The 26,075-nt window shown below is 40.6% G+C and overlaps 2 protein-coding genes across 5 annotated transcripts in view; both read right to left on the reverse strand.

The window, feature by feature from the left end:
• Nucleotides 1-4,092: 4,092 nt before the first annotated feature.
• On the reverse strand, nucleotides 4,093-7,601 carry RPS13 (ribosomal protein S13). The gene is made up of 6 exons (XM_084521902.1): nucleotides 7,503-7,601; nucleotides 7,331-7,379; nucleotides 6,160-6,238; nucleotides 5,244-5,413; nucleotides 4,890-4,990; nucleotides 4,093-4,173 (listed from the first exon to the last, which is right to left on the reverse strand). Exons 1-6 carry the CDS (start codon nucleotides 7,523-7,525, stop codon nucleotides 4,140-4,142), a joined length of 456 nt encoding a protein of 151 aa, XP_084378028.1. The 5' UTR covers nucleotides 7,526-7,601; the 3' UTR covers nucleotides 4,093-4,139.
• Nucleotides 7,602-7,675: 74 nt separating this feature from the next.
• Nucleotides 7,676-26,075, reverse strand: part of PIK3C2A (phosphatidylinositol-4-phosphate 3-kinase catalytic subunit type 2 alpha) — a 45,851-nt gene continuing 27,451 nt past the window's right edge. For all 4 annotated transcript variants that reach the window (XM_084521903.1, XM_084521906.1, XM_084521904.1 and 1 more), the window contains exons 13-33: nucleotides 25,449-25,616; nucleotides 23,146-23,254; nucleotides 22,242-22,384; nucleotides 21,421-21,609; nucleotides 20,920-21,013; nucleotides 20,560-20,654; nucleotides 20,058-20,238; nucleotides 19,351-19,455; nucleotides 18,313-18,405; nucleotides 18,009-18,138; nucleotides 16,369-16,505; nucleotides 16,090-16,259; nucleotides 15,164-15,320; nucleotides 14,644-14,753; nucleotides 13,714-13,921; nucleotides 12,033-12,157; nucleotides 11,486-11,603; nucleotides 11,308-11,389; nucleotides 10,806-10,915; nucleotides 10,439-10,564; nucleotides 7,676-9,920 (exon numbers count right to left, since the gene is read on the reverse strand). In XM_084521903.1, the coding sequence (XP_084378029.1) occupies nucleotides 9,738-9,920; nucleotides 10,439-10,564; nucleotides 10,806-10,915; nucleotides 11,308-11,389; nucleotides 11,486-11,603; nucleotides 12,033-12,157; nucleotides 13,714-13,921; nucleotides 14,644-14,753; nucleotides 15,164-15,320; nucleotides 16,090-16,259; nucleotides 16,369-16,505; nucleotides 18,009-18,138; nucleotides 18,313-18,405; nucleotides 19,351-19,455; nucleotides 20,058-20,238; nucleotides 20,560-20,654; nucleotides 20,920-21,013; nucleotides 21,421-21,609; nucleotides 22,242-22,384; nucleotides 23,146-23,254; nucleotides 25,449-25,616 (2,833 nt within the window). In that variant the 3' untranslated portion in view covers nucleotides 7,676-9,737. The remainder of the gene's footprint in view (nucleotides 9,921-10,438; nucleotides 10,565-10,805; nucleotides 10,916-11,307; nucleotides 11,390-11,485; nucleotides 11,604-12,032; nucleotides 12,158-13,713; nucleotides 13,922-14,643; nucleotides 14,754-15,163; nucleotides 15,321-16,089; nucleotides 16,260-16,368; nucleotides 16,506-18,008; nucleotides 18,139-18,312; nucleotides 18,406-19,350; nucleotides 19,456-20,057; nucleotides 20,239-20,559; nucleotides 20,655-20,919; nucleotides 21,014-21,420; nucleotides 21,610-22,241; nucleotides 22,385-23,145; nucleotides 23,255-25,448; nucleotides 25,617-26,075) is intronic.

A 26,075-nucleotide genomic window follows, 5' to 3' on the forward strand; every position in this document is an offset into this window, starting at 1 on the left:
CTTGATCCTAGCATTGAAAAGGAAACAAAACAACCGCGTGAACACGGAGCAACACTGGTTTCAACCAGAACCACCAGCTACCCCAGAGCTGGGGGAGCACCGAACCTGCCTTTGGGGAATTCAGTGGGCCCTGCTGCTCGTTGTTTCAATGGGAACACGGAGAGAAACAGGCCCCTGAGCTTGGAGAAACGCGTGCACTGCTTTTTAACTACATTGTTTGTCATGAACTTAAGTGACACTGAAAACAGTGGCAGAAAGTTAACGCACAGCCCTTCGCACAGAAGCATCAGAACATATGTTTCACCCACACCGGGCTATTTGGGATTAACTCACACGCTGTGATTTTGGGTTGAAAGCTGTAAAAATCTCCCAGGCAGAAACTCAAACACTTGAAAAGCTGTTTTCCAGAAAAAGTAGAACATATACGTGCAGCCATACGTTTACATTTTTTTTTTCTTGTAATGATTGTACTGGATGATACTATTTTTTTTTTCCCTTTTCAGGTTCAGAAATCTATTTCCAGCAGGGCTAATGACTTACCAGAATAACTGGTATTTAATTTTCCTTACTTGAAACAAATTATTACAAGAAGAGCTGCCTAGTTTTCACAGAAACACTTGTAAACAGAACTATTGATTAGCAAAAGTGACAGAGGTAAGGCATTTTTATTATTTTTTTTGCATCCACAAGGAAACTAGTCGCAAAATCCGCAATGAGGAACAAGTAATTAGCTCTGAGTGACTCCTCTGGATGTGGACAAATCAAAGCTTTCCCTTAAGCTCCTGTCAGGGTTAACCCTTCCCCGTCCTTCAGAGTTACCTCCCAATCTCTCTCTAAAAACAAATGTAGAATTTGCGTGTGGCAACCACACGTTATTTTAAGACTAGGAATAAAGACTCACCTTTCTGGACTTACCATTTCAGGACAAACTACAGAACTATCAGGGTGAACACAGAGGACGCACGGAAACTTGGAACAACTGAAAGAAAGGCAAAGGCTGAGGCCAAAGAAAGGCGACAGAGGGAAGAGCTTCATGCCCCCTAGAAGAAACGGATTGCTTCAGAAGGAAAACCATCCGTCCCCTAACTCCTGGGAATGTCGAATAATGCCAGTTACCAGCAGCTCTGGAAGAGGGCAGGGGGCCTTAGCAGCCAAGCTTCAAAAGCGGTTGCTTATGAGCCAAAGGAAAGCAGCCTCTGCCACAAGCCCCACGGCCCAGCAAGCTGTTTCTCCTGAGGACTGGCCTCGCAGCACTGGAGAGGCAAAGGCAGCTGGGCAAGCCGCGTGCCAAGGCCCACGAGAACAGAGCGCTCCTTTCTGAGGCAAGTGCTGCCACAACACAGGAAAAAAAATGACTCCGGGATAGGGAAGACGACCGTAATTGCTCAGATTTCTACTGGCTGGGAGAGCAAAAAGGCAGCAGGAGACAAAGAGCGGTGAAGATTCAGCAAAGCTGCCAGGCACGAGGCTGAAACAAACGCAGCTTGTGAAACTCAAGCCAAGCCAAAAGAAACCACGAAGGTTTTTTGACAATTTTTTTTGACAAGAGGAAGCAAGAACGCAGCGTGGCCCAGAGCCCACAGGACACCCCGGACTGCTGCCTAGGAGTGGGCCAGAGAGGAGCCTGGAGCTAACCACGGGACAGAGGTGGCTCGTTGCATTTCACCTGCATTTATTCCTGATATTACATCTCTCCAGCCCAGGGAAATGACAGCACCTTCACCCAGAGGGGCAGGAGAGGCTCCACCATCCTCCCCCGCAGCCATGACCCGTGTGACACGTTGGCAGCTGGAGCACAAGTCCTGGGACAGCCCCGCTGGGTGGCAGGACACTACCTGGACGAGTTTCACCATCACCCAGGCGCAGTCCTGCCCCCAGCTCAAAACTCACCTCATGTTTCCACAGCACCAGGCTCCTCTCTCCGCAGGCACGCTGCAGGACGGCCTCCTCCCCATGCCAAATTCTGGACACCTGGATTTGATCTTCCTGCAGGACCAGGATCTGTCCCTTTATAACTTCGCTCCTGATGTTCCAGCACAGCATTTACACAGTACTCCCCCTCTCCTCTGCTCCTGGGAGGCACAACCCACCACCGCAAGCCCCCCCTGCCATTCCCTCAAGGCCACGATGTCGCCTGGCACCGTGTGTATTTGCACCATGAAACACAACCTGCTCACCGGTGCGAGCGGACTGCTGGCCTTCACGCCGCATCTCTAGGTGGCACTGTTTGTAACACCAAACTTTGCAAAACTGGTGCTTCCAAGTGCCACCTGCCGGTACTCCAGCTATTTGCACAGAGCTGGTTCAGTCACGAGCACTGGAAGTGACTGCAGACGGAGTTAGCTGTACCTCAACCCCAAAGACCCGCAGCACTTGGGTTTTTTTTTTGCTATTCTCATAGTTTATTGCAACTACATCCCAGAACACTTAAGAGATAATTACAAGAGCCTGGCAGGCAGACACCAGGAGCGCTGAAGGAAAACCCCCAGCAAAGGCTCTTAGGAAAAGCTGTTGCTACACTAATAGGATCTGACAGCCGTTTATACTCGGACTCGTGGAAGGCTGCCTGCTTTCAAGCTCTGCGAGAGCTGCCCTTGTGCTGCCTTGTAGTGAAAAATGACGCTCTGTGTGCTGCCAGCTCTGCCTCCTCTTTCATTTCTAAAACAATACAGAAGCAAAAATTCGCACTTGAAAACACCCGACTGAAAGCTTACGGACTTTTTTTAAATGCTGGCCGTTACCACTAATGAACAGCAAGGAGAAGATTGACCCATATTGCCATGTCAGCTGCAAACAGAGAGATCTCTTCTTCAGCTCAACAATTTCGAGTTATGCAGAAAGAACAGCAGCTACCTTGACAGAGCGTGGACGCTGGCAATCTAACTTGAAGATGGACCAGGCAGCAGTGCTTCATAGAGTTCAGCTGGAGTGCAGTGCTCTTCTTTTAAAACTGTCTTAATCCCAAATGCTATGGGATTAAGCTTAGCTTCATGATCAGAGTACAGGAAACCTGTCATTCTGCAAAACTGCATCAAAAAGGCACCGCGCCCCATTTTTTACAACTTATTAAGTAGTTACTACACCTAAAAAAAATGTTATGTATATTTTCAATTTAATTAAATGCTTTATAATATGGCAAAAGTTAAGTAGTGCACCAATACTTAAGACGTACCCATCACAACAGCTCAGTAAAACCTCCATTTAACATTTTCTCCCATGAAAGACAAAAGCCTGGCCTCTCCATTTTAGCAGCGAGCTGACTCCTTGGGTCACAACTACCTCGAACCTGGAGGCACAACTCCAGAAAGAGTGACTGTAGAGCAGCCGCTGCCCTTTGGGTTTAGGGGAACTGCCTCAGCAAAGCCATGACCTCTGAGGAGTGCTAAATGGTTCTATGGACCCAAACCTCACAGATGATTCTTAAAATCACTTACAAATGACACCAGCAGTTACCCAGAACATCTGAACAATATATTGCAAGTGCTGCTACAGAGGGAAGCACCAGGAGCCCCAGGACCAGGGAGCTGCATTCCACAAAGGAGTTCCTGCTGGCATCCACGGGGCAAGGAGCCCTGACATGGTTTGTGCAGCTCTGCAGACACACACACCGAGGCACGCTCTTTCCCCCAGCTGTCAGGAACTGTTTCACATCTGTTTAAGCTTTCTGCACCCACTCTTCAAGAGGAATGGATCCTCATTAACCTACGATGATCCCATCTACCTTTCCAGTTTTGTTTCCCTCCATCACCCCAATTCTTTCCTCTCCACCTTTAAGTTCCCAATTTTTCCTCCTGTCTTTGGTTCCTTCCCCAGTTTTTCCTGCAGGGCACACACAGGAACGGCACCATATTAAGAAAATGGCTAGGTTACTTGTCTAACTTGGATCTACCAGATCCAAAATCAAGTTCCAGCAGTCACAAACTCTGCGGCGAATCCAGACCAGCAACAGCCACTACCCAGATTTGCAAACGCAGGACAGCACCGTGGAAACCACCACCACACTTGTGCTTCAGTCTGAGCACTGCCCGTTTACTTCCAGCTTCCTGAAACTGCCCCATGTTTGTAAGACACCAACCACTTAGAGACAGCACAAACGTAGTCAATGGGAATTTATTCTTTCAGTAAGTCATAGCCAGCTCTTATGCGACCAGGGCAGAAGCTGTCGATGATTCACTAAAAAGAGAGAAAAAGAGGAGAGGAGAGAGAGAGAGAAATATTAATTGCAGGGACAATTATTACAAACCAGTCGCCAAAAACCACTACTTCAGTTCAAAGCTTTAACTACCAGCCCTGAGCTTGATCACAACTTCTTTTAAAATTCTATATAGGATAAAGACAGACTTTGCCCTTCCTCTTAAAATACAAATAGGACAGCAGAACTAAACCCTATTTTCAATAACCTGGCTAGCTGCACTTCAGCCTTGTCAGAAAGAAAAGTTTACCTAAGGCTTCTACAGGAATTCTGCAACGTTGGCTATTTTTTCCTAGAGAAACGACAACTACAAATGACTATCACTTGTTGCCACAGCTACAGAGCCATTTCTCAACAGATTTTCAGACTAACACGAACTATAAAAGTATCTCAGTAAGAACAGAGTGCACTTTGTGTAAAGCGTTAGAAAAGTTGTCTAGTACACAGAGGCTTCGCTTGTTGAGACAATTCTCTTTTTCCAAGTGTTGTGGCAGTTGTTTTACCCAGCAATGGTTTCCAGCAATGATAAACCATGAGTTTATCAGTTATTAAATATGAAAACCCCTGTTCTTTGCAGGCTGATTTACCTGCATGTCAGATTACAATGCACTTGATCCTTTCAATAACAGACCCAGCACATTGCTTACTAGACCTAGAAGACTGCAGTGAAAACAGTAACATAAAATAGAGGACTTACTACTTCCAGTTGGGTGGCAGCACCCTCTTCGTCTTGTAGTAGCGAGCCAGACGATGGATTCTGCTTTCAATCAGAATCAGGCGGAACTTGGCATCTTTATCCTAGAAAACAAAATCACATGTGGTAAATTCATAAACCCCTGCTTAACGTGATACTGAAAAATCAGGAAACGTGAGAGTTGAAAGTGATCCAAACCAAGGTACAGGACAGCGGAGGGGTTCTCCCCAGGTGCCTAGGATTGGCTGCATAAAGTTTTAGAATCTATTCTAAGAAGTGATAAGGGAACTCCTGTATTATTTGAAAAAAAAAAAAAATAACAACACAAGTAGAGTTCCTATTTTGATTAGCACTCACCTTTCTGTTTCTCTCAAGATGCTTGCGAACAGCAACAGCTTTCTTGATCAAGTGATAAAGATCCTCTGGGAGGTCTGGGGCCAGTCCCTTTGATTTAAGGATTCTCAAAATTTTGTTGCCAGTAACAAAGCGAACCTGGGCAACGCCGTGAGAATCCCTCAGGATCACACCTGAAACAAACATTTACATACTGCACTGAAGAGAAAAACCTTACCCAAATGGATGTTATTACTTTAAGGTCCATTTCACCAGACATCCAAAAAAGCATTCTCTCTAAATATCGGTTAAACCCTTCTGGTAGAAACCATGAACAGCAATAAACAGAAAGTGAGCAAAATACTACTCACAGAAGCTGAAATGCTATCGGAGAGCACGTAACAGGCAACTGATCCACACATCGCACAAAGGCAGGTAATACAGTAAGTGCTACAATACTGCATGGAGATCTTCAGCAGAACTTGTAAAAGCAAGGTATGCAAACACCCTTTGCTCTGGGGTTAACAAAGATTTCAGGGACTACTTTGGATTAAACCTCTGGAGGCCAGGAAGCGTGTTCTATTAGAACGTTCTGCTCAGGAGCTCTAAGCTAAAAGTTAACAGTAAAGTCCAAATAGAAACTGGTAAACTGCAGAAACTAAGCTTCCCAACAGCACGCACCAATATTCTTAAAGAGGTTCTAGAATTAAAAAGATACCTCACAGTTTCTGACTGAAAAAACAGCTGCTTCATCAAATATGCTTCTTCCAAGAAAGAAACACGCTGCATACTTCCAGAGGTATCCACACAGTGAATACATACACACCAAAGAAAACCTGTGTTTTCTTAATACATTTAACCCACGTTGAGGTAATCATTACATTTTCACTGTCAGAAAGATGTGTTTTGCCTACATTTAGCTGCTATTCATGAACCTTACCAATTTGTGAGGGAGTCAGGCCTTTCTTTGCAAGCTTGTAGATCTGCTCCTTCACGTCATCAGAAGTAAGTTTCAGCCACTAAAGAAAATTAGGAAAAAAACAAACAACAACTGATGAATGCTGATTAGCACAGAGGCACAGACTATCTATGAACACCTATGATGTGTGATGGAAATAACCGTTTTGTAATGTTTGAGAAAACAGCTGAGAAATTATATTTTTAATGACACAGAAACTTATTTAGATTCTGTGAGTCCATAGTGCTAGTCAAAATGGTGGAGAAAGACAGAGGTGAACAAAGGAAAACTGTTTAAAATACCCCATGCTGCCTCCAAACAGCAGTTTTATCATTAGCTGCCAGATTTGACCCATAAATACGAATTTATAGAGAAAATTGCTGCCAGTTAAAGAAGGAATTCTTTAACTGGGCCTTTGGCAGAAAGGCAAAGCTGAGGACCCTTCAGCCATCCATTCCCTGCCATGCTACCTACAGAGAGCAGTGGAAGTCAGACTCGAGGTACACAAATTAATTGAACATGAAAGAACTTGATCTCTACCCAGATAAAACTCTGTCTTTTCTATTCTTTTATGCATTAAATTGTGCTAATGGAGCCACTGCTCTCTGGTTATTAGAGGAAAAACACCCATGAGCTGGGCAATCCCGGCTCCTTCCACAAGCTACAACAGCTCCCAGGAGTTTTTCTTCCCCCCTCCCCCCGCCTTTTTAACATCGTGAGGTTATAAAATAGAAACGGTGAAAAGATGGGTTTGGAAACGCTGTTGATTACAGCTCAGAAAATAAATAAAGCCCACAGGATTCTTCATCAACATAGCATCTGAGCATCCCAATCGTTACCCAAACGCTTTAAAAGCAGCTTTAGGTCGCTTCAGGCAGTTTCACGGTGTTTTATTTTCGCTTATCTCCCTGTGCTCCAGCCTCACGGTCCTGACGAGCTATTTTGAGCTGTTTTGAGCTGTTTTTCAGCGCGTGGCTCCCTCCACACCCCACAAACCGACCCTTCTGTCCCCCACCCCCGTCTCGGAGCCGAGTTAAGCTCACGCTGCTTTATTTCAGCGCGTTAATACGCCTGAATTTCACGCGAAATCCCCTCGGCCAAGCGCCAGGCGGGCCGGGCCCCCTCCACCTCGCCTCAGCCGCGGGCTCCTTACCGTGGGCACGCTGCGGCGGTAGGGCAGCGCCGACTGGGACAGGCCCTTCCTGCGGGAGGAAGCACAGCACAGGCTCAGCACCACCCGGCAGCACCCCCCCGGCCCTCCCCGGCCCCCCCGGTCCCCTCACGGCCCCTCCGTGTCCCCCCTCAGCGCCACCCCGGCCCCGCACCCGGGAGCGTGCATGCGACCCATGATGGCGGCGGCGGAAGAGAAGGGAGCGGCGCGGGGGGGAGGCGCTTCCCGCCCGATGGCCGCCGGAAGCCGCCTCAGCGCCCGCCCGTCATGGCCACCCCCCCCCACACCCCGCTCCTCCCCCAGAGAGCACACGACGATTAAAAAAAAGCGTTTTAAAATTACGTTTTATTCGTGTTTTGTGCTGTTAAGACGCTGTGCTTTTTTTTTTTTTTTTTGCTTTTTTTTTTTTTTCGGGAGCCCACTGCGAAAAAGGCAGTACGTATTGCTGTCGGCGTATTTCACAAGGGAACGTTTCACAAAAACAGTAGTCTACTTTCCTGTGGTTTTTTTTTTTTTTTTTTTTTTAAGTGACTCGTGATTCTAGTGATGGAATGGAGTAAGTCTCAAAAGCATCAAGTGAGCAGGAAATAATATACCTAGTCAGTTACACAGAATACTATTTACAGGCTATGTACTAAATGAAGGATACGCAGAAGATACTTAATAAAACTGGGAGTTGGGAGGTGTTAGTGTCCATTAGCATCAACCCAGTTTCTAACATTCAAGATATTCTTAGTTTCTTAACTGTAATAACTCCTAAGAGATTGGACCATGACTATTTTAGGCACCAAGAGATTCAAGTTTACTTCTTGCTTCTGTACTGGAGGGAGATTGGTCAGTAGCAGGGGAGTAAAATCCGATTCTGAACAAGCTTTTTAGTGTCCTGTGTCCTGCATCGAGTCTTCATTCATCATCATTAAGTTTTATTCCAGTCCTACTCAGCGCTGAGAGCCTGTCACCCTTTCTCAAACACGCTTCAACATTTACCATTCAAGTGTGCAACTTTACTCTATCGCTTTGTCTAGACAGAACAATCACCCTAAACACCGAGTAAGGTGAGCAAGAACCCTATAGCTGTAGTGCAGAAACTACCTAATTAAGTAACCAGTGGTATTAACAGGAGACAGTAAGTCATATTTATACTCTGCTATCACAGTATATTTCAAATCTAAGGCTGCTTGAAATTATACATATATATATATATATTTTTTTTTAGTGGAATTCTTACCAGGGATGAGAATCACTGTTGCCGTCAAATGGAAAGAGAAAAAAGTGCAACCAAATTCCTCTCAAGAAGTTCTGTTAATGCCGCTTATTTCTGGCCTGCAAATATCCAGCCGTTGTGCTTTTTACCTAGAGGCCATCATTTACATGGAGGTACAGGTAAGTAACGTAGGTGCAAGTGCCACTTTGATTTAGTGTCCGAATCTGTTAAACATTTAATCACTGCTGTATTTAAGTTCTAGAAATTTTGCAGTGTTGTAAAACACTGAGAAGCTGGATGCATTTCCTACAGCATCATCTTCCGCCAGTCTTCACTGGCTTTGGAGATCATGGCTAGAAGATGGGTACAACATTTTAGGTGGCACTAATTATGAAGATCAGTCTAAGTGATTTTATCTGTAATTAACACATCTCAGGAAAAGACTTCTACTAGAATCTGCAAGTTATCAAATATGAGAACATCACCCCTCTTTAAGGAGCAGAAAGTTAACGTGTATACATATTTAAATACCAGGAATGAGGTAAAAGAGAAGCATTTGAATTATAAGGCACCATTATTTACAACTTCCATTATTGGCACTCGCTCCAATAAATCTTTGAGAAGCATGCATCTGGAAATAAATGCATTGCTAAAGAATTTTTCCAGCCCTTCAACCTTAATTTCTACAGGCATGTGTGAAGCCACAGAAATTTTACCCGTCACTGCTTCTGTGATGTTTAGTTAATAGCATGAGTGTAATCCTAAACGTACATAGTTTCTTTGATATCCTCCAGCATTATGCCGTGAATGACATAAAACGGATTACAAAAAAAATTATAAAGCAAAAATGCATTATATCCCCAAGCCTATCGATTAAGTTATGGTTTAACCAGCCAGCATGGTCAAACTGTTCATCTTACTGTTGTGGATGGTTTAAAAACACCTTCCTTTACCTGCAGCTCTTAAGAAAGACTTGTAATAATGCTTTGATAACATTGCATAAGAATATTCCAGCAATGGATTTCTAGAAATCCTTCAAATTAGGCTTCACGAAGGTTGGTCCAACATGTCTGTTGAAATGCAGAGTTTCTTGTTTTAAGATGTACAAGTCGTTTTCAAGTAGGAAGATGCACAAAGCACAAGTGAATACATCTGTTCTGTTCTTACTCGGGTGCTGGAAAAAGTTCATAGATAGGGTACAGCAGTTAGTCGATACCAGTTAACAGTCTCCTTGCTCAAGTTGAAGTCCTTTAGAGAGAGTGTAATTCCACCCAGGAAGAAGTTCTCTCGTAACGATTCCGCGCTGAGCACACTTAACTGAAGTTCTCTCTGTTTCAGAGTCTCCATGCTATATCCACTGTACACAAGCTAGAAGGTAAGAAGTCAAGAAGGTTTTGGTTATCCAAATGAAATTACACTCATTACTCCCTTTTTTCTGACTGCCTAGCCACTGATATTTTAACTGCACATTATGACCATGCAGTTTGTCTGTTTCTCAGAGACTAGGCTGAAGCACACGCATATTCTATTTTGTGCTTTGAAGCGTTTAAGAGGACCGGTGTCTTCAGATGCAAGTACTTTTTACATGCCAAAAGTTCTGAACTGATTCTTTTCCTCGTCCTGAATCAATGAATCAGGGGTGAGAGACAACGTTTAAGATTCCTTTACTTCTCTCCATCACTCCTCAAAGTCAGAGTCAGAAATTTCATTTTTAACAGTACATTTGCCTATTCTGATTTATTTTATTTTTTAAACAGGGTGAAGTTTTTGAAACAAGTTCCTTTCAAATTTATATATCTTCACAAATTTATTTAGACGTTATTTTAATTACTGCTTAGACTAGAAGACTGTAACTACAGGGAGATGTTACATAAATCTTAACTTGCCATTTCGTTGAAAGTTGGGTTTCTCGTCTTCCGGGAAATTTTGGTTTTGCGTTTGGATGTTTTGTGCGTGTCTGGCAATAAGTAAGTTTTTACATAGGGATTTGGATCTGCACCATCTTCTGTAACCTACAATCCAAAACCAAGTCAAGTTAGAAAACTAAGTAGCGCGTGCCCATTTGATTACTTTCAAATTGCTAGTCTTAGCCATCAACCTAGCCAAAACCAGCAGCTGATTTAGGTTAGCAGTTGGAGAATTTGTAGGAAGAGATACACTTCCATCATCTCTACATCAATCCAATTCAAGAAGGTAACTGACAAAAAATAAATAGAATAGTTTTTGGCAGGGAGCTGATCTCCTCTTACTTACCAGATCTTTAATATGCATCACCATGATGAACAGAGTGCTGTTTCTGTATGATATGGATAGCTTCACTTCTCCTCCCACTTTGCCTGAGGTAGGACTTGATGGACTTGCATCTGAAAAAAAAAAATATAATTATTCCCTTTGTAATATTTGCATATCATTATCAGTACTACGTGAATTATTTACAATAATTATTTACCAATTATTTTAAAGATTTTTGCATTCTCTTGTAAGAACCAACCTGGAAGTTTAGAGTAAGAACTTGAATAATTCATTCAAGCCACAAGCAAGCCTAAGTGATGACACATACTGTTGCAATTTTTGGTATGCTTTCTCATTTCCTAGAAACTGTACGCAAGCACGTCTGAAAACTCTACAAAATTCTCAAGGAGTCAAAACTGCAGTTAATTGTAAAAGATTCCTTATAAACCACATGAAAAAGGTGTCATACTACCGTCACCCAATTTAAAAACATCACACCTCCTGCCCTGAAAATAGTACCTACCTGTAGATCTGGCGATTCCGTCTATTCCTTCCACTTTGTCATCACGAAGCAGTGGATGGAAAAACGTATAGACAAGATCACACTAGATTTGGAAGAAATGTTACATATTAGATTAAATGGTAATGAGCACTAAAATTTGAAAGCTTTCATTGGATTTGCTCAAGTTACTTGAACTCACTTCTGACACCTCTGAAGAACTGTTCATCAGACTCTGGATGTAGCTGTTGAGCTCGACTTTTCTTTTAGCAGCTACATCTTTTATGTGCGTTCTTCCCAGGACCATCTTGTTAGGAAAGCTGTACGGGAAGAACAACATAAAGGTTTTAGTTAATTTCCTTGAGGTTAGTACAGTAAAAATGTCATTGCAGTTTCCACCCTGAAGCATTAACATCCCTTTTTACAGTGAGTGGAAGCATGGCATGCTTATAGGTAATGATGTTTTAAAAAGGCAAAGAAACATTTATAGGTAACTGTTACCAATGATACATCACAAACTACAGATACTGTGTTGGTCCTCTGGCTCTCCTCCATAAAACTTCAAGATGACAAGTTTCTCCCTTAATTGCCATCTCTGAGGTCTACTTAGCTTGAAACGGAGGCAAAACTGCTGAGAAGCGATCTTTACCTCCACCCAGTTGGAATCATTTTTTTGCTGCATTGTATTATATTAAACAGTGCATTATATTTTGCTCATTCTAACAGCGATGAGTGAGTGAGGAACATACCCTGGTAACTTCCAGAGAGGAAAGAGAATGCCAAGTTTGTTGTGGAGCTCCTGGAACTCATCAAATGTTCGGAAAACAAACGTTGGCTCAGCTTGCCCTTCTCTCAGAACTCTCACTACATATATCTGTCAGAAACACAGAAAAAAAAAAGAGACAGTAGGAGTAATGTTACAGAACTGACTTTGTGTGGTTGTATTTTAACAATTAACTCCTCCAACTATGGTCATCTTTCTCCTGCGCACATTTCCCAGTAACACAGTTTGAATTTTAAAGTTAGAAGCATTAATAGCCCTACTCTAAGGCAAAGTAACATCGCGTGATTGTCCCATAATGTAGGTCCACATCTGACAGTGGGATAAAAGTAGTTAAAGCTCAGCTGTCAGCATTCTCCCTTTGAAGCCTCATTCTAAGTTCATACCGTACAGCAGGTGAACGAACTTTTAATAGATCAGTGCAAGGTTTTATCTAGCCGTATACCTACGCAGCCAGAACTGCTGTGAAAATTTACAGGTACAGACTATGGAGGAACCTAACGACTTCTGCCTCCAATTCAAAGGAGTTTTTTGTTTGTTTGTTTGTTTTTAACAGAAGCAGATTACATCACCTTAGCAATTTCCTGGAAAATAAAAGGCTACCTTGGCTTAGATCAGGAGTATTCATATGCATTTGTAATACAGTGATTCACTGCAAAGCTTTTCTTCATCTCTGAATTATTTATCTTTACTCTAACTTACCTAGGTGGTGTCTAGGAGATTAAGTCATTCACAGCTTGGAATGGCAACTTGGAAACAGATACAGGTAACCTTATTAGCACGGCACTTTTAAAATCAATTTGAGGAAAAAGTAATTTGGGCTAAACTAGTCTAGGCCAGCAAACAGCCACAGTGAAATAACGATAATAAGGAAGGAAACAACATTGTTACACATCTCCATAGGGGTATGATTACCAATAAAAGTCTTAAAGTGTAACCCAGGCCTATCAAAATCCTGAATTGTATTGTTTGCTGTTACTTCTGCCCTTTATGCTTTTTTCTGGATGCTTTTCAAGGCGTGTCTTCATTTTGAAGAATATTCTTTGATGTCAAAAATACCGATCTCTACTCTAGCAACCGAGCTGTGGGTTTAGCCTGGCCAGCAGCTAAGCAGTCACTCCGCTGCTTGCTGACTCCCACACTCCAACTGTGTGTGGGAACAGGGGAGAGAATAAAAGCAAAGTACGAAGACTCACGGGTTGAGACAAAAAGACAGTCCCCGGGGTGGAAAGGCAGGAGGTGATGCAAATGCAGTTTCTCACCACCTCCCATATGCAGACCCACACCCAGCCAGTCTCCAAGCAACAGCCTCCTTGGAAGATGATTTCCCACCCACTTCTTCTCCCACCCCCCAGCCCCTCTTCTCCCCTTTTGTTTTTTAAGCTAAGCACGATATTCCAGGGTATGGAACATCTCTGGTCAGCTCCAGGCAGCTGCTGTGTCCCCTCCCAGCTCCTCGCCCACCTAAAGCCCACTCCCTGCAGGAGGCAGCTGTGGGATGGGGTAAAAAAGAGAAAGCCTTGACACTGGGCAAGTGCTGTTCAGCAACAGCCAAAACAAGGGCCATAAATCCAAACCAGCACCAGATGGGCTCCCATGAAGCAAGGCAAGTTAACTTTATGTTCTACACAGGGATTCTACATACTTACATAATGTTTATCTGGATTATACCTCTTCTGGTACGTAAACACAGACACTTGTTTGATCCGGCCGTCTTGTTTCAGAGAGTACGTCTTCGCAGAAAACGAGAGGATGGGTTCATCATTGGATGGCAGGCCTGAGAAACGCAGCTGAGCCAGGTTGTGAATGAAAAAATTAAACTTTGTGGCAACGCTTCCTAGACTGGATTCAATCAACCTACCGAAGAAAAAAACAGCTTCAAATACTCAAGCGCATGTCAGAACACACCAAAATTGATCTGTCAATGAATTGGACAAATTTTAAGTCTTTAAGAAAAATAAAAAAGCAAGTTCTTAATGACAGGGAAACAGAGTTTTTAAATTCAAATTGACCGACGAGCTAAAAAATACAAAAAAATACGTGCATACTACTGCAGTCTGTTCCCCTCTCCCCCCCCTGTATTTAAAACACATTCCAATAACACATTTTGTAACACATAACAACAACTCAGTTACGCTACATGCACGCACCCACTTGCTATATTGCAGTGTCATCCTTCCCTCCCCAGCACACAGCACTTTTGGGAAAGCTTCTTTACACTGCCCGCATTTCAAGGATCCCAACACACACGCTGCTATTAAGGAACTTGGATGTGTTCAAAATGCAAGTCTCAAGCAGCAGAACAGAATTGCTTGCTCTCACTCTTCCAAACCATTCTTTTGCACGAGGTTACCCATAAATGCCAAGTATTTTAGCACAAGCATTAATCGTGTATGAAACTGGTCTTATTTATGCAGTTCACTGGTCCACTGATTGGCATCCTGCGATTGTACGATGCAACTAACTCAACTTCTACAGACATGCTTGTGAACATCCTCAATAAATTTTCACCAGAGCAGGAAGCTCCCATCAGAAGGATGATGCTGGTGGTTATTTCAGTTCTTTCACTTATCCAGTACCTTGTAAAGAAAATGGTGGCTTCTGCATCTGTTGTTTGGGGCTGGAGAGCATCCTGGACATACTTCAAGTCCTGAATACTACTTAGTTCTGGTAATCCAGAAGAAAGCATCTGTAGGAAGTTCCATTTGCAGTTTTAATATAGTAAACAATTTCATGTGGAAATAAGTAAAACTCTTAGACCTTCAAACTTCAGTGAAGCTGCAATAAATTGCTAAATGCTAACAGATACAGCCAAACAATCGCTTCCAATCAGCATTTACTCCCTTGTCTTACCTCTGCTAAGTTAAAAGCACCTAGCAGAGCTTGGTATTTCTGAAGTTTTAAATTCTCAGGAAATAGGTAAGTAGTTAAAAAGGAGCCTGAAGAAATTCACCACATAAAACCTGCCCAAGAAGTACATCTGATATTTCTGGTTTCTAAAGACGTGCAAGAGTTCTGGCACCATGAAAAGCTCAGAATGTAATATGAGCCAACATCATAGATCTATCACGTTTCAGTTGAATTTGATACAGTGCTTACCAGGGAAAGTAGGTTAAGGAAGAGGTTTGCATGTTTCCTTATCGAATTGTAAGCTTGACAACAGAGATCCACAAACAACTGGAAGCGAATAGTCGGTTTTTCACCACCGTTAATGACATAAGCCATATCTGACGTTAGCACAAAAGGAGCCCGATCCCTGTCCAAAAAGCACACGATTTCCATGTTGATTATAAGGTCCATTCACTTTGTCTCCTGCTTCCCTCCACCCCCAGGCATTCGGTATCAAATAACCCATTAATACCACATTACTCTTCTGGTTTGGGAATCAGCTGCTTCCTGCCACCTTTGATTCCCAGCACATTAACACGGTACCGGACTGGCAGATTGCCCAGAGCAATACTTGGAAGCCAGGTTACCTTACGGTGCCCTTTGTCCCTCATTTCTAGAAACCATAACACACTGATAAAAACGCAATGAATATACTGTCACCTGAACTGATGATATAAATCATCTTCCCCTATGCAGAGGAGTAGTAAAGACAAACTTGCTGCTCGCTCTTGTCTCTAATGTTGGCATTTGCTCCTGTTTTAGAAGCCAGTGTCTGTTTTCATTCATTCCACACTCAGAGGTATTTGGATTATGTAACATTTCTGGCACTCCATTATTCGTTCATTGATAAAATTTACATAATAAGCATTTTATTTGAAAGATACACCTATGTGCTCTGGCTTAAAACAGTTCCAGAGGTAGAACATGGAAATAAAAAGCTGGAGACTTCACAGAATTCATTCTATACAAGCAAGTTTGAATGCATTCTGGAAACTTAGGGGTTAAAGTGGAAGATATTGGCTTCTAACTGAGAACATCACTCATCAGGAATTTAAATGTTAATGCTTATAAAGCCTATAAAAATATACTATAAAAAAATCACTTCATTCTCTACATTGCTTAGCCACAGAAAATACCTTTTAAAGCTACCAAACATTTGTGCGTGACCCAAAAATTTTCCGAAGTCGATGTGAAACATATGCCCTGTGTTTCGAAGCATTATGTTATCATTGTGGCGGTCACAAATTCCCAACACGTAAGTAGCTACACAGCATCCTGCACAAGAATAAATGAAGTTTTCTGAAGCCTGGGAAGGAGAGAGGAAAAAAAAAGTCAATTGAGAACAAGTATTAATGGGAAAACAGCATTCATACATCCCTTTTAAAAGATCTTCAAAAGAACACTGAAAAAGTTACCTTTTCATATTCTTCCTCGGTAGGATTATATTTCCGCAACCATTCTGCCAGAGGTTTGTCTTTAAAAGAACCTGTCACTCCATATTCCACTTGAATTTTCCTAAGAGTTTCTGAAGCAGGAACGAGTTCTACCATGCCTTCATGTAAAATAGAACAGAATATATTATCTCCTTACATTGTATCGTGTTTTCACCATTTAGTAGAAAGTCTCTTAACAGTGATGAATTTTATAAGTTCAGATTTGCTTCTTTCAAAACTGACTTCTAATTAAAAAGGACTTCTTACAAGGCATGCCATGAAGCACGTGTAGAGATCCAAGTCGGCCTTGCTTTACTACAAAAGTAGCTTCAGATGCTACAATGCACATACAAATTATTTTCTGACTGAAAGCATTACTGTGTAATTTACTTTCTACTACATAAACTAGTATTGGTCTGTAACTGTAAAATATTTTGATACTGACATTTCTCAGACACAATCTAACAACTTTTAATGGCTGTTGAGTGTCAAAATAGACCAGACTATTGCTTCAGAAATAAGGCAGAGTGGGATTTACATAAGGCCTTATTTTGGAGACACCATTTACTAAAAATATTTGTATAGCTAGATCATAAAAGGAAAACACTGATGTGATTAAAGTAATTTTATTTCTATCCTGGTGAGAGCTACTACAGGGAAATCTGCAACTTACATCTTTTTTATTTTTCACTTTAATCCTTCACGTGCTTTAAGAATACTAATATGAGCAGCAACAAAAATGTAACATGCTGTGCCATCAAGTCATTGCTTAAAGTAGGAAGAAATGTCATCTGTTTCTTGAAAAAAAAAGCAAAGTCTTACAAAAATTGAACTTTCTTGCTTAGTTTTGCAAACCTGAATTTCTATTTTCTTTATGTGGGAGTTTTCATCATGTTGTTCTAGGGTCTGGCTGAAAAAATATGTTTCTACACATACTCTTAAAGATATGTTTCCTACTGGCTACCTCTAGAGAATTAGCAACTAAACTAGCAAAAGGCACTTTCAGGGTGCAAGGCAATCTTAAAGGTCTGTGATTTAAGTTTCAAACCTAAAGGCCTCATATTCCCAAGGAACTTGGAGAAGCATATCACAATAATTCCAGGAGGGTTAGAAGATGAATGCAGTGTTTAATTTTTCTACTTTTTGCATGTTTCAATACTCCTTGACTCAACTTCAGCAGACACCAAATACCTTATAACGTCAGTTTGGACTTGAATACATTCTTTCACCATAACTAACTTCCAGAATCAGGACTGCCAAGGCACCATTAGTTTCCTGTGTTGCAGTAGGAACACCAGAAGCATTAAGCTTTTATTGTTACATTTATGCATTTGTATCACAGTTCATCAATAGCAGAATGTATAAGCCTCAGGACTCGAGAGAAGAAACAAATTGAAATGCAACTCAGCCACCAGGAAATTCCTAACAATTCAACCTTCTCTACTTTTGAGTATGGGAGTTCCCTGTAAAGAAGGCTTTTGGCTTTCCCCCGTTTCTTGAGCCTGCCTTTGAGGAGAAATTTTCTCTATGAGCATGACAAAAAGTTGTGTGTGGGGGGGAGAGGGAGGCAGGAGGGAAGACACAACTGGATTATAGATTATAAACAGCATCTGGTTTTGCACCTCGATCTTTTCCAGTTGAGAGACATTTGAAGATAACCATCCGTAGATCCAGTCCCTCCTGCAGCCAGATCTTATCCATAATCTTAATCATTTGTAAAGCCAACATATCTTGTCGCAGATCTTCTCCAACCTTCAATGGAAATATAAACATTAAGTGGAGACATAAAATGCTTTCAGCAAAACTAAGTTTCAGATTTTAATTGCTTTACATTTCTAGTAAGGAATGCATTATGCATTAATCACTGTTTCAGTGGTATCAGTTATCAATTAACATTTTTCTCTCCACCACACACATAAGGCCTACCTTGAACATCACATTAATTTCTTCTCCCAGAGGGTCTGCATTTATCAGTGCAACTTTGAGTGGTACTGCATTGGAGCTGAAGAAAGAACACGCCTACAAGTAGATTTAGTGTTAATACTCGAAAAGGACTACTCCCACGAGCGCAGAAAAACAGGACATTCTGACAACAAGCACAAACGACACACAATGTGAAAATTCAGATTTCTAACGTTGCGATTGTGGGGAATACACCCTTCTTTTGAATAAAGACCTCTTCGGCTCATATTTGTTTAGTTCTTGTATGAAAGCTGACAGTGCAAAACAGTAATGCTTTATACATTTTGAAAAGCGAGTAAAATATGAATAAATATTTTATCGTATTTTAAATTTGAATTATAAAAAGTGGTTATTTGCATCTCTTGCTATATTCTCAGTTAACTGCTTTCAAGTTCATACTTCTGATTTAATTAATAGATATAATAGAGAAGGAAAGCAAAGGAACTCTCTACATAGGAATAAATCCAGCGATAGAGACCTTTAGGTTCCTACTCACGCACAATGCTTCTCCTACACTATCATTCATTGGATCTTCATAATGAAATAAAGCTTGTTTGCCTTCCTTGATTTAATATATCTCTTGGACATAACCAGTAAAAGGTAGCTGCACTGATTTCACTTTGGTTACTCATTGATTTAACCTTATAGCATTGTTCGCTTTTCTGTTTTGATTACCACTGCAAACAAGATTTTTTTCGTGTACTTCGAGTATTTCTCTACTTTACTACAGCCAGAATTGCTGGTCTCAAAGCAGACAGGGTCTGAAGTAGTAATAAACTACTACTTTTTCCTTTTTAAATAAAAGTTCCTTCACTTGGTTTTATACAAGGATAACCTTATCCTTTTCTTAGCTAATTTTACTCCCTCCTTCAATCTGTATTTTTAATAAAACCCTCCCCAACTAGTGCAAAGAGCTTTCAAGAACTTGATTTTCCTATTTGTAAAAGCTTTGCCTATGTGTCATTGTGACAAAAAGACTCTGAAACTATGGATGTGCTGTACCTTAATATTTAGTTCTTTTGCCACAAGACTGGGATTGAGAGGCAAACGGCACTTGTTCTTCAAGAAAAATGACTGCACACGTTCCATACCACTTTGTAAAGCAGCCTGCAGAGAGAGAGAGAGAAAGAGTTCATCTGATATTCTCCTAACTGGAGCATCTACAGGAAAATTCTGGACCAAGTTATCCCAAAATATACCATAGCCACTGCTTTAACTCCCTAGTGTCAAAGGAATACCAAATATAAGTTCCAACAATTGTTTTGGCTACTAAAAAAATTGCATATACTTAGCAGTACGATACTAATATTGCTTTTTGTTAAAATTTTCTAACTGAATCAGATAATAGCATCCCACTCTTATCTGTAAACTCTTACATTCTTATCACATAGATATCCCATTCTTTTGCAGACGGGGATCACTCTTCAGCAGTAATAGCTTTAAAACTAAATTTAAATCTAAGCTTACTGTACACAGACAGCATCCCTCTTCCTTACCTTATCACCTCACACAAAGCCATGCTGCAGTTGACAACAAATTTGACAAAGACACTGATTTCTTTAAGTCATTAGCTTGCTACAATGCAGAGCAACAGATTCATAGTCTTCCTATATGTATATCATTTGATTGAACTTAGACTAAAAAGGTAATTGAGTGGACTGCTTTGAAGGTAAACTTCTTAAAGCATATTAAAAATTTAATCTACACACCTGTCGACCTGATACACTTGTTTGCTTGACTTTTTCTGCTACCATTCCAAAAAGCTGAACCAGTCTGGTCTGCTTCTCCAGCTCTTCCCTCAGCCCTTTTCCACAGACGGAAAAAAAGGCTCCAAGAATTTGCTCATATCTTACACCAAACTTTGAATCATAGAGCGTATCCTTAAGAAGCCTGAAATAACAGATTTAAATTCAATTTTCATCAAGGAAATACTGTGAACAGTGCAATAGTCAAACACAGAAATATTTTAGCGAACAGATGCTTTTTATATACATAATATATACATATAATCAGTATCTTGCTTTAAAAGGCAAGAAATTGGCGCCTCATAGAAGCACTGTGTTTCTTCATAGAAAAAAGCAGGATGTAGATTTTGTCTCCTCTTCATCTGATGTAACACCGTTATGAACTGTGCTATTAAGACAGCATTTTTTCTGGAAATAGTAATCTTATAATTATCATATGTGAACAATGGAACAGAGAACATCTTACCAGTAAAGGTAGTGTGCTATTCGGATACTTCCCAATGCCCGTGCCAAAAGAAATTGGACAAGAGCACTGTCCAGGTAAGTTTCATACTTCAGTGCCTAAATACAAAGAAAATGAAATAAATGGGATATAGATTTACTTCTAGATGAAGACATTTTATGACTGGCACACTGATAGAACCACTACAAATCCAGAGGACAGTCACAGAGCAGCTACCTACTTAATCTGTTTTCCACCCGATGCAATAATTAAGGTTATTAAGTATAGAGGTAGGCAGTTGCATTTCCATGACAAGTAGTCAGGGACTCCTTCAAATTTTCAAGAGCAAAAAATTCTAACTTCAGCGTAAACAGTAAATCTTACCTGCACAAATTGAGGGAGGAAGTCTGTTAATTCATCATCACTTAATGTCTCTATCCAGTTCATGGCTGTATTTCGCACTTCCTGATCAGCAAACCTAGAAAGTCATCACAAATCCATATCAAGTTTGTTCTGTTCGTGTAGGACTTAACTTCCTTTTTTAAGATTAGCTAGATAGAAAAGAATCAATAGAAAGTCTGTAACAGCTCGATAAAGGGCCTACAAGTTTCAGATGCTTCAAAGGCATTACGTAAGATACAAACAGGTGTGTTTAAGACAAGCATACCAACTTCTCAAAACTTCAGTCTCGACAGCTTTGCTATATACCTTGCTTTCTGTTACAAATTAGATTTCAGAATCCTAACCGTAACTGCTGGTCGTGACTACCTGACTTGGTTAAGCCTATCGGAATAAAGTTAGGTATGAGAAATTTTATTTAGCTTATCTTCTACTGAAGAAAAGTCATTTGTGTGACACACACAAAGCTTTGTTTTGTTTTCTTACTTTGAATCAAGTAGTTCCAGTGCAGCTAAGGGTGATAAAGGAGGCCACTGCTGAAGTAACGAATATATTTCTGGAAGACTTGCCCAGTCCCAGTGAGGGGCACTAGCCAGTATTTTTGGTAAGCTATTAGTATGAGTATGACAATAATGTCTCTTCTCCCACAAAAATTCTTTATCTTCTTTTGACAGCCTGCAGACAAAAGCATTTTAGGTCATAATGCAAGTTACAGAACATCACCCGCATATCCCCAGTGCTACTGGTCATAGTATACGTACAGATAACCTTGCACACAAAATAGAATGACATGTAAAATGGCTATTTCCTCCATAAAAATCTAAACCAGGTGCAAAACAAGACTCAAATGTTATGGAAACAGTTGTTCAAAGTTATAAATTTAAGAGGACAAGAATAGGTTTTAGTGCAATCTGAAATAAACCAAAATGTTCATGCTAGTTTGGTGCAGATGACTAGGATTGCCTGCCAGAAATGCTTTCATGGCATATAAACAGCCACTGCTGAAATTGTCACTGCCCCTTGTAACTGAAGAAATATCAAGCAGGAATAGGCATATACAACAGCCAGGCAGAGTAGCAATTTTCTAACAGGAGAATATTATGACACTGGCTACAGAAAACACAAGTGAATTTATGAAGTCAGCACCATTATTTTGCAGGTTTCATTCAATCTCGTCTAGAACTCCACAGGTCTTCAAAATACACTAGAAGCACATTCAAGAAGCTTAAGCATAAATTAACATTCCACACCCTAGCTGTGAAATTGTCATGCACAAAGAGATCATAGCTACAAAGAGGTGAACATACCCAATGGTGTTATCCTTAGAGAGAATGGCGAGGAGACGTTCTCTCATTGGTTTCTCTAACGTTTCTATGGAATGTTGCACAGTAGTCTTTGCAGCCTGAGGAATTTTATATTCAATATCAAAAGCATGGGATGGAAAGTCAACCTAAAAAAAAAAGGTCTTAAGAACTGTGCAGGAGGCTCCCCTTTCCAGCAGCATCAAGTGTTCAGGCATCTAAACTCTTCAGTTCTATACACGTAACGCTTTTCAGGCATTGCTTCCAGAATATTGCCCGCCCCATCTCAATTATTCCACAGAATTGTGGTCCTTAACCGTAGGACAACTGTGGTGACGTACAAAGCAGTAGTTGGAGTGTTGGAGTACTCCTCTGAAGTGAAATGAGGATGCTTAGAGCTTAGCCTAAACATGGAACTATTAAAAAAAAACATATCCAGTGGTATCAACCAAACCATCAACTCTAACCATATTTTGGGACTTCTAAGCCATGCCTAACAAAGTACCTCCCCTTGGGACCAAAATTTGGACATTGAATTGAGAATGAGAGGCACTCATGTTCTGTGAAGAAACTGGAATTGCTATCACTTGGGTCTAGACAACTCCCCTTTCAGCACACGTTTCTACAGATTGCTTTTCAAAGGTCTTGTCTCCCAGTACTGATAGCATCTATTATTAAGGCATTTCCAATGTCTCCAATTTCAACACAGTGATTCTGTATCTGAGTTTAATATATTTAACACAGCTTTCCATCCTTTGCCCTCAAAGGATAGTAATTGCTTTTCTATGCTGGCTTTCATATATGAAAAGATTTACACTCTCCCTAGAACAATCTACTACCACTCTTGTATGAGTTAGTCACAACATTCACACAAAACGTAGTCAGGTTAAGTCAGAAGCATATATATAACCTGCAATACTATTCTTTCCATATTTCCCTTCTTACTGGCCGTCCCTGATGCATGATTTGGATGCGATGAGGTCCAGAGTTGCAAGAGCTTTGTCCCACAAGTTAGCAATCTGAGAGAAAAAGCATGTACAGGTGTTAGTGTCACCATCTGTTTACTTCAACAGAGTATTAGTTATTAAAATAACATCAGCTTAAAAAAGGGGATTGCATCCATCAAGTGTCACTTCCATTTTTAACTTTCACTGGACATGTTTTATATTTAAAATCCCTTAGTATGCCTGCATACAGCTGTTATTGAAAAAGGCAGAGGAAAAATCCGGTGCCGACATTGTTGACCCAGCTAAATTAAGCGTTCCCAACTTCTCAAAGAAAAAACAAATACCTCTGCCTCTGAGGAATAAACCAAACACAAGAACCTCCTTACCCTCTCAGAAGAAAGATAGAGGCATATGAATATTATAGAAATTATCACTTGCCTGGACTTTCCCCATTACTAGGTTCTGCTAGGGCATATCATGTGATATTGATATTTGCCCATTTATTTCCAGTGTTAGTAGTTCCCAACTGTAATGAGGCACAACTAAGGTATTTCATAAAGCAAGAAGCATTGCAATCCTAAGCACAGCAGACTTCTGTCCACCTTTAAAAATGAAAACGGCATCTCTCAAAAGACTGCTCAACGGCCAAGCTTTCAGTGTATTTCAAGAAATGGTTTAGTATTCATACGTTTTAAAGAACAGTTCTTTATTTATGTCAATATTGATTAACTAGGAGTTTGCGGTGCCAATAGAAATTACTAGATCATGCCACAAAGTGTAACTGAACAGCTTGTTCTTTTCAATAGTTTCCCAGTTTAATATACTTGCTATAGCCTCCTGTCTCATCCACAAGCAAAGATATTTTAAGCCATTCCAAACACACGTCATCAGAATGATTAGCATTTTGGAATACTCATCACCTAGTGATGAAAGTTTCAAGGAGCAGGAAAATGCAGGAACATTATTTGAGGAACATTACAGTAGGCTTTTCATTCTTAGTCATATAAGAAATTTAACAGGATCCAGCAACTGTATTTGAATATCAATTGAAACTAGAAGTACTCCAGAAGCGTAACAGAATTAAACAGAATTTTTAATTTTTATTTTTTAAAGAAACCCAGCTTTGAATCAAAAGGATACTTCAGAGTATCCTGTGATCTCTATTACTCATACAGGTTAATAGGCAAAATGAGCCATTTCTGCTAAGAAACTACACATGTATTTTAAAAGATACATGCGTTTTAGAACACTATTTCCATTCTCTTGCTGGCTTATTTATCATCACCCTATTAATGGGCTTAGAAATTTAAGAGTATTAAAGAAAATCAATCTATGCAAAAGGTAAGATACCTAATCAAATTTAATTCTCCAGTTTTGCTGCTGTATATGTAAACTTAAAGAAACACACAGCACTGGTTATTTTACAGCAAAGGCAAAGATGCCTCTAAAGAATAATAGTACTTAGAAATACTGCAGACTTTGAATTAAAGGTGTTTTAGTTACAAGATAGAGCCATTGCCATATTTAGCTCTACAAAAAGAAGTGGATGAAGAGTTATTCTTTCCTATCTTAATACAGTGTTAAGATAAAAGGCCCCCTTACCTAGTGACACGGAAGGATAGTACACTATTCACCTGCTGTCAGGATTCCGTTCTCTTCTGTATTGCACTAGACACTGTTCCTGCTGAATCCATCACTTGCTGCAAATTCTTTTGCAAATTGCATTCTCTATCACCATAGCTCATGAATTGGCTGAGAAGTGGCTGTCTGCACTTCATGTGCTAAAATATACACGAATGCCAACTGAGCTATCTCTAGCCAACATGAGACACTTTCAGAACTCATGCAATGCCACCCATCAAGACCAGGCCCTCTCAGTGCAGAAGGGAGGCTTTCAGTTCAGCAGATGGTGACACCTGCAGATACTTTAACTGCATCTGACTTAAGCAGCAACAGATACAGATCTAAATGTCAGTGAATTAATTCCTCAAAGGACCACTTGTGGTGGTGTTGCGCTTACATCCTCAGCTGCTGCATACTTACAAACTGTTGCCGCTCCCTTGATCTCTTTTGGCCTACACTACCATGGGTCATCCCCATGAATTTAATTGAAGGCATTATTTCCATAACAATACCGTTGAAGATTCTTACCTGTGTTACTCCCTGCTACATTCAGCAGCAGAGAAGCGGTTTCTGTAGTTAGGTGTCCTAAACTTTATGTAGAATAAATCACATTAACAAACTTACCCGTATTTTGGATACTTACCGCCTAAAATCAAAAAGAGGTAGAGAAACCTGACCCAACATTTCTGGGCCCTTTCTCTGCTTATTTGAATCAGGCGAACTTCCACTGCTTTGATTCAGAATTCCAAACAAAGTCAGACACAAGACTGATTCCAAAGGCAGTTGTGAAATCTGGATGGGGAAAATTATTCTATAAAATAAAAGTATTAAAGTAAGTCAGACATAGAAGGAAAAACAATTATTAGTAAATTACAGGCTTGTCATCCATATAATCTGTTGCTGCCTTTGGCTTTCAAAAAGGCAATTAACATGGAAGGACAAATGCTTCCGTGCAATTATATTTCACCCCACTATCTCCCACACCGATAGTTTATAAAAACTAAGTTACAATTCTGCACTGGAGATAGATTTAGAACAACCCTTTTTAATTGGCAGTAGAACAACCCTCTTTAATCTTTGTCTCTTAAATCACATTCCTTGCTCAGAACTGCACAGTCCAGCATAACCAGTCTTCCCACTCTACTCACTACCAGGACACACAATTCCAGGTTAGCTGCCTCCTCATCTCTCAGATCTTACTGAAGAGGCAGCTGACAACAGTTTCCCATCCCAACGTATTAACCTCTTAAGAACTACTGAAATTTAAATT

Source organism: Aythya ferina (assembly GCF_964211825.1).
Source record: "Aythya ferina genome assembly, chromosome: 5".
Lineage (NCBI taxonomy): Eukaryota > Metazoa > Chordata > Aves > Anseriformes > Anatidae > Aythya > Aythya ferina.

Coding starts and splice junctions, on each gene's coding strand:
- RPS13 (XM_084521902.1), bottom strand. CDS start 7,525: ATGGGTCGCATGCACGCTCCCGG. Junction 5,414..6,159: donor CCTGACTCCCTCACAAATTG/GTAAGGTTCATG, acceptor TGTTTGTTTCAG/GTGTGATCCTGAGGGATTCT. Junction 4,174..4,889: donor CTGCCACCCAACTGGAAGTA/GTAAGTCCTCTA, acceptor CTCTCTTTTTAG/TGAATCATCGACAGCTTCTG.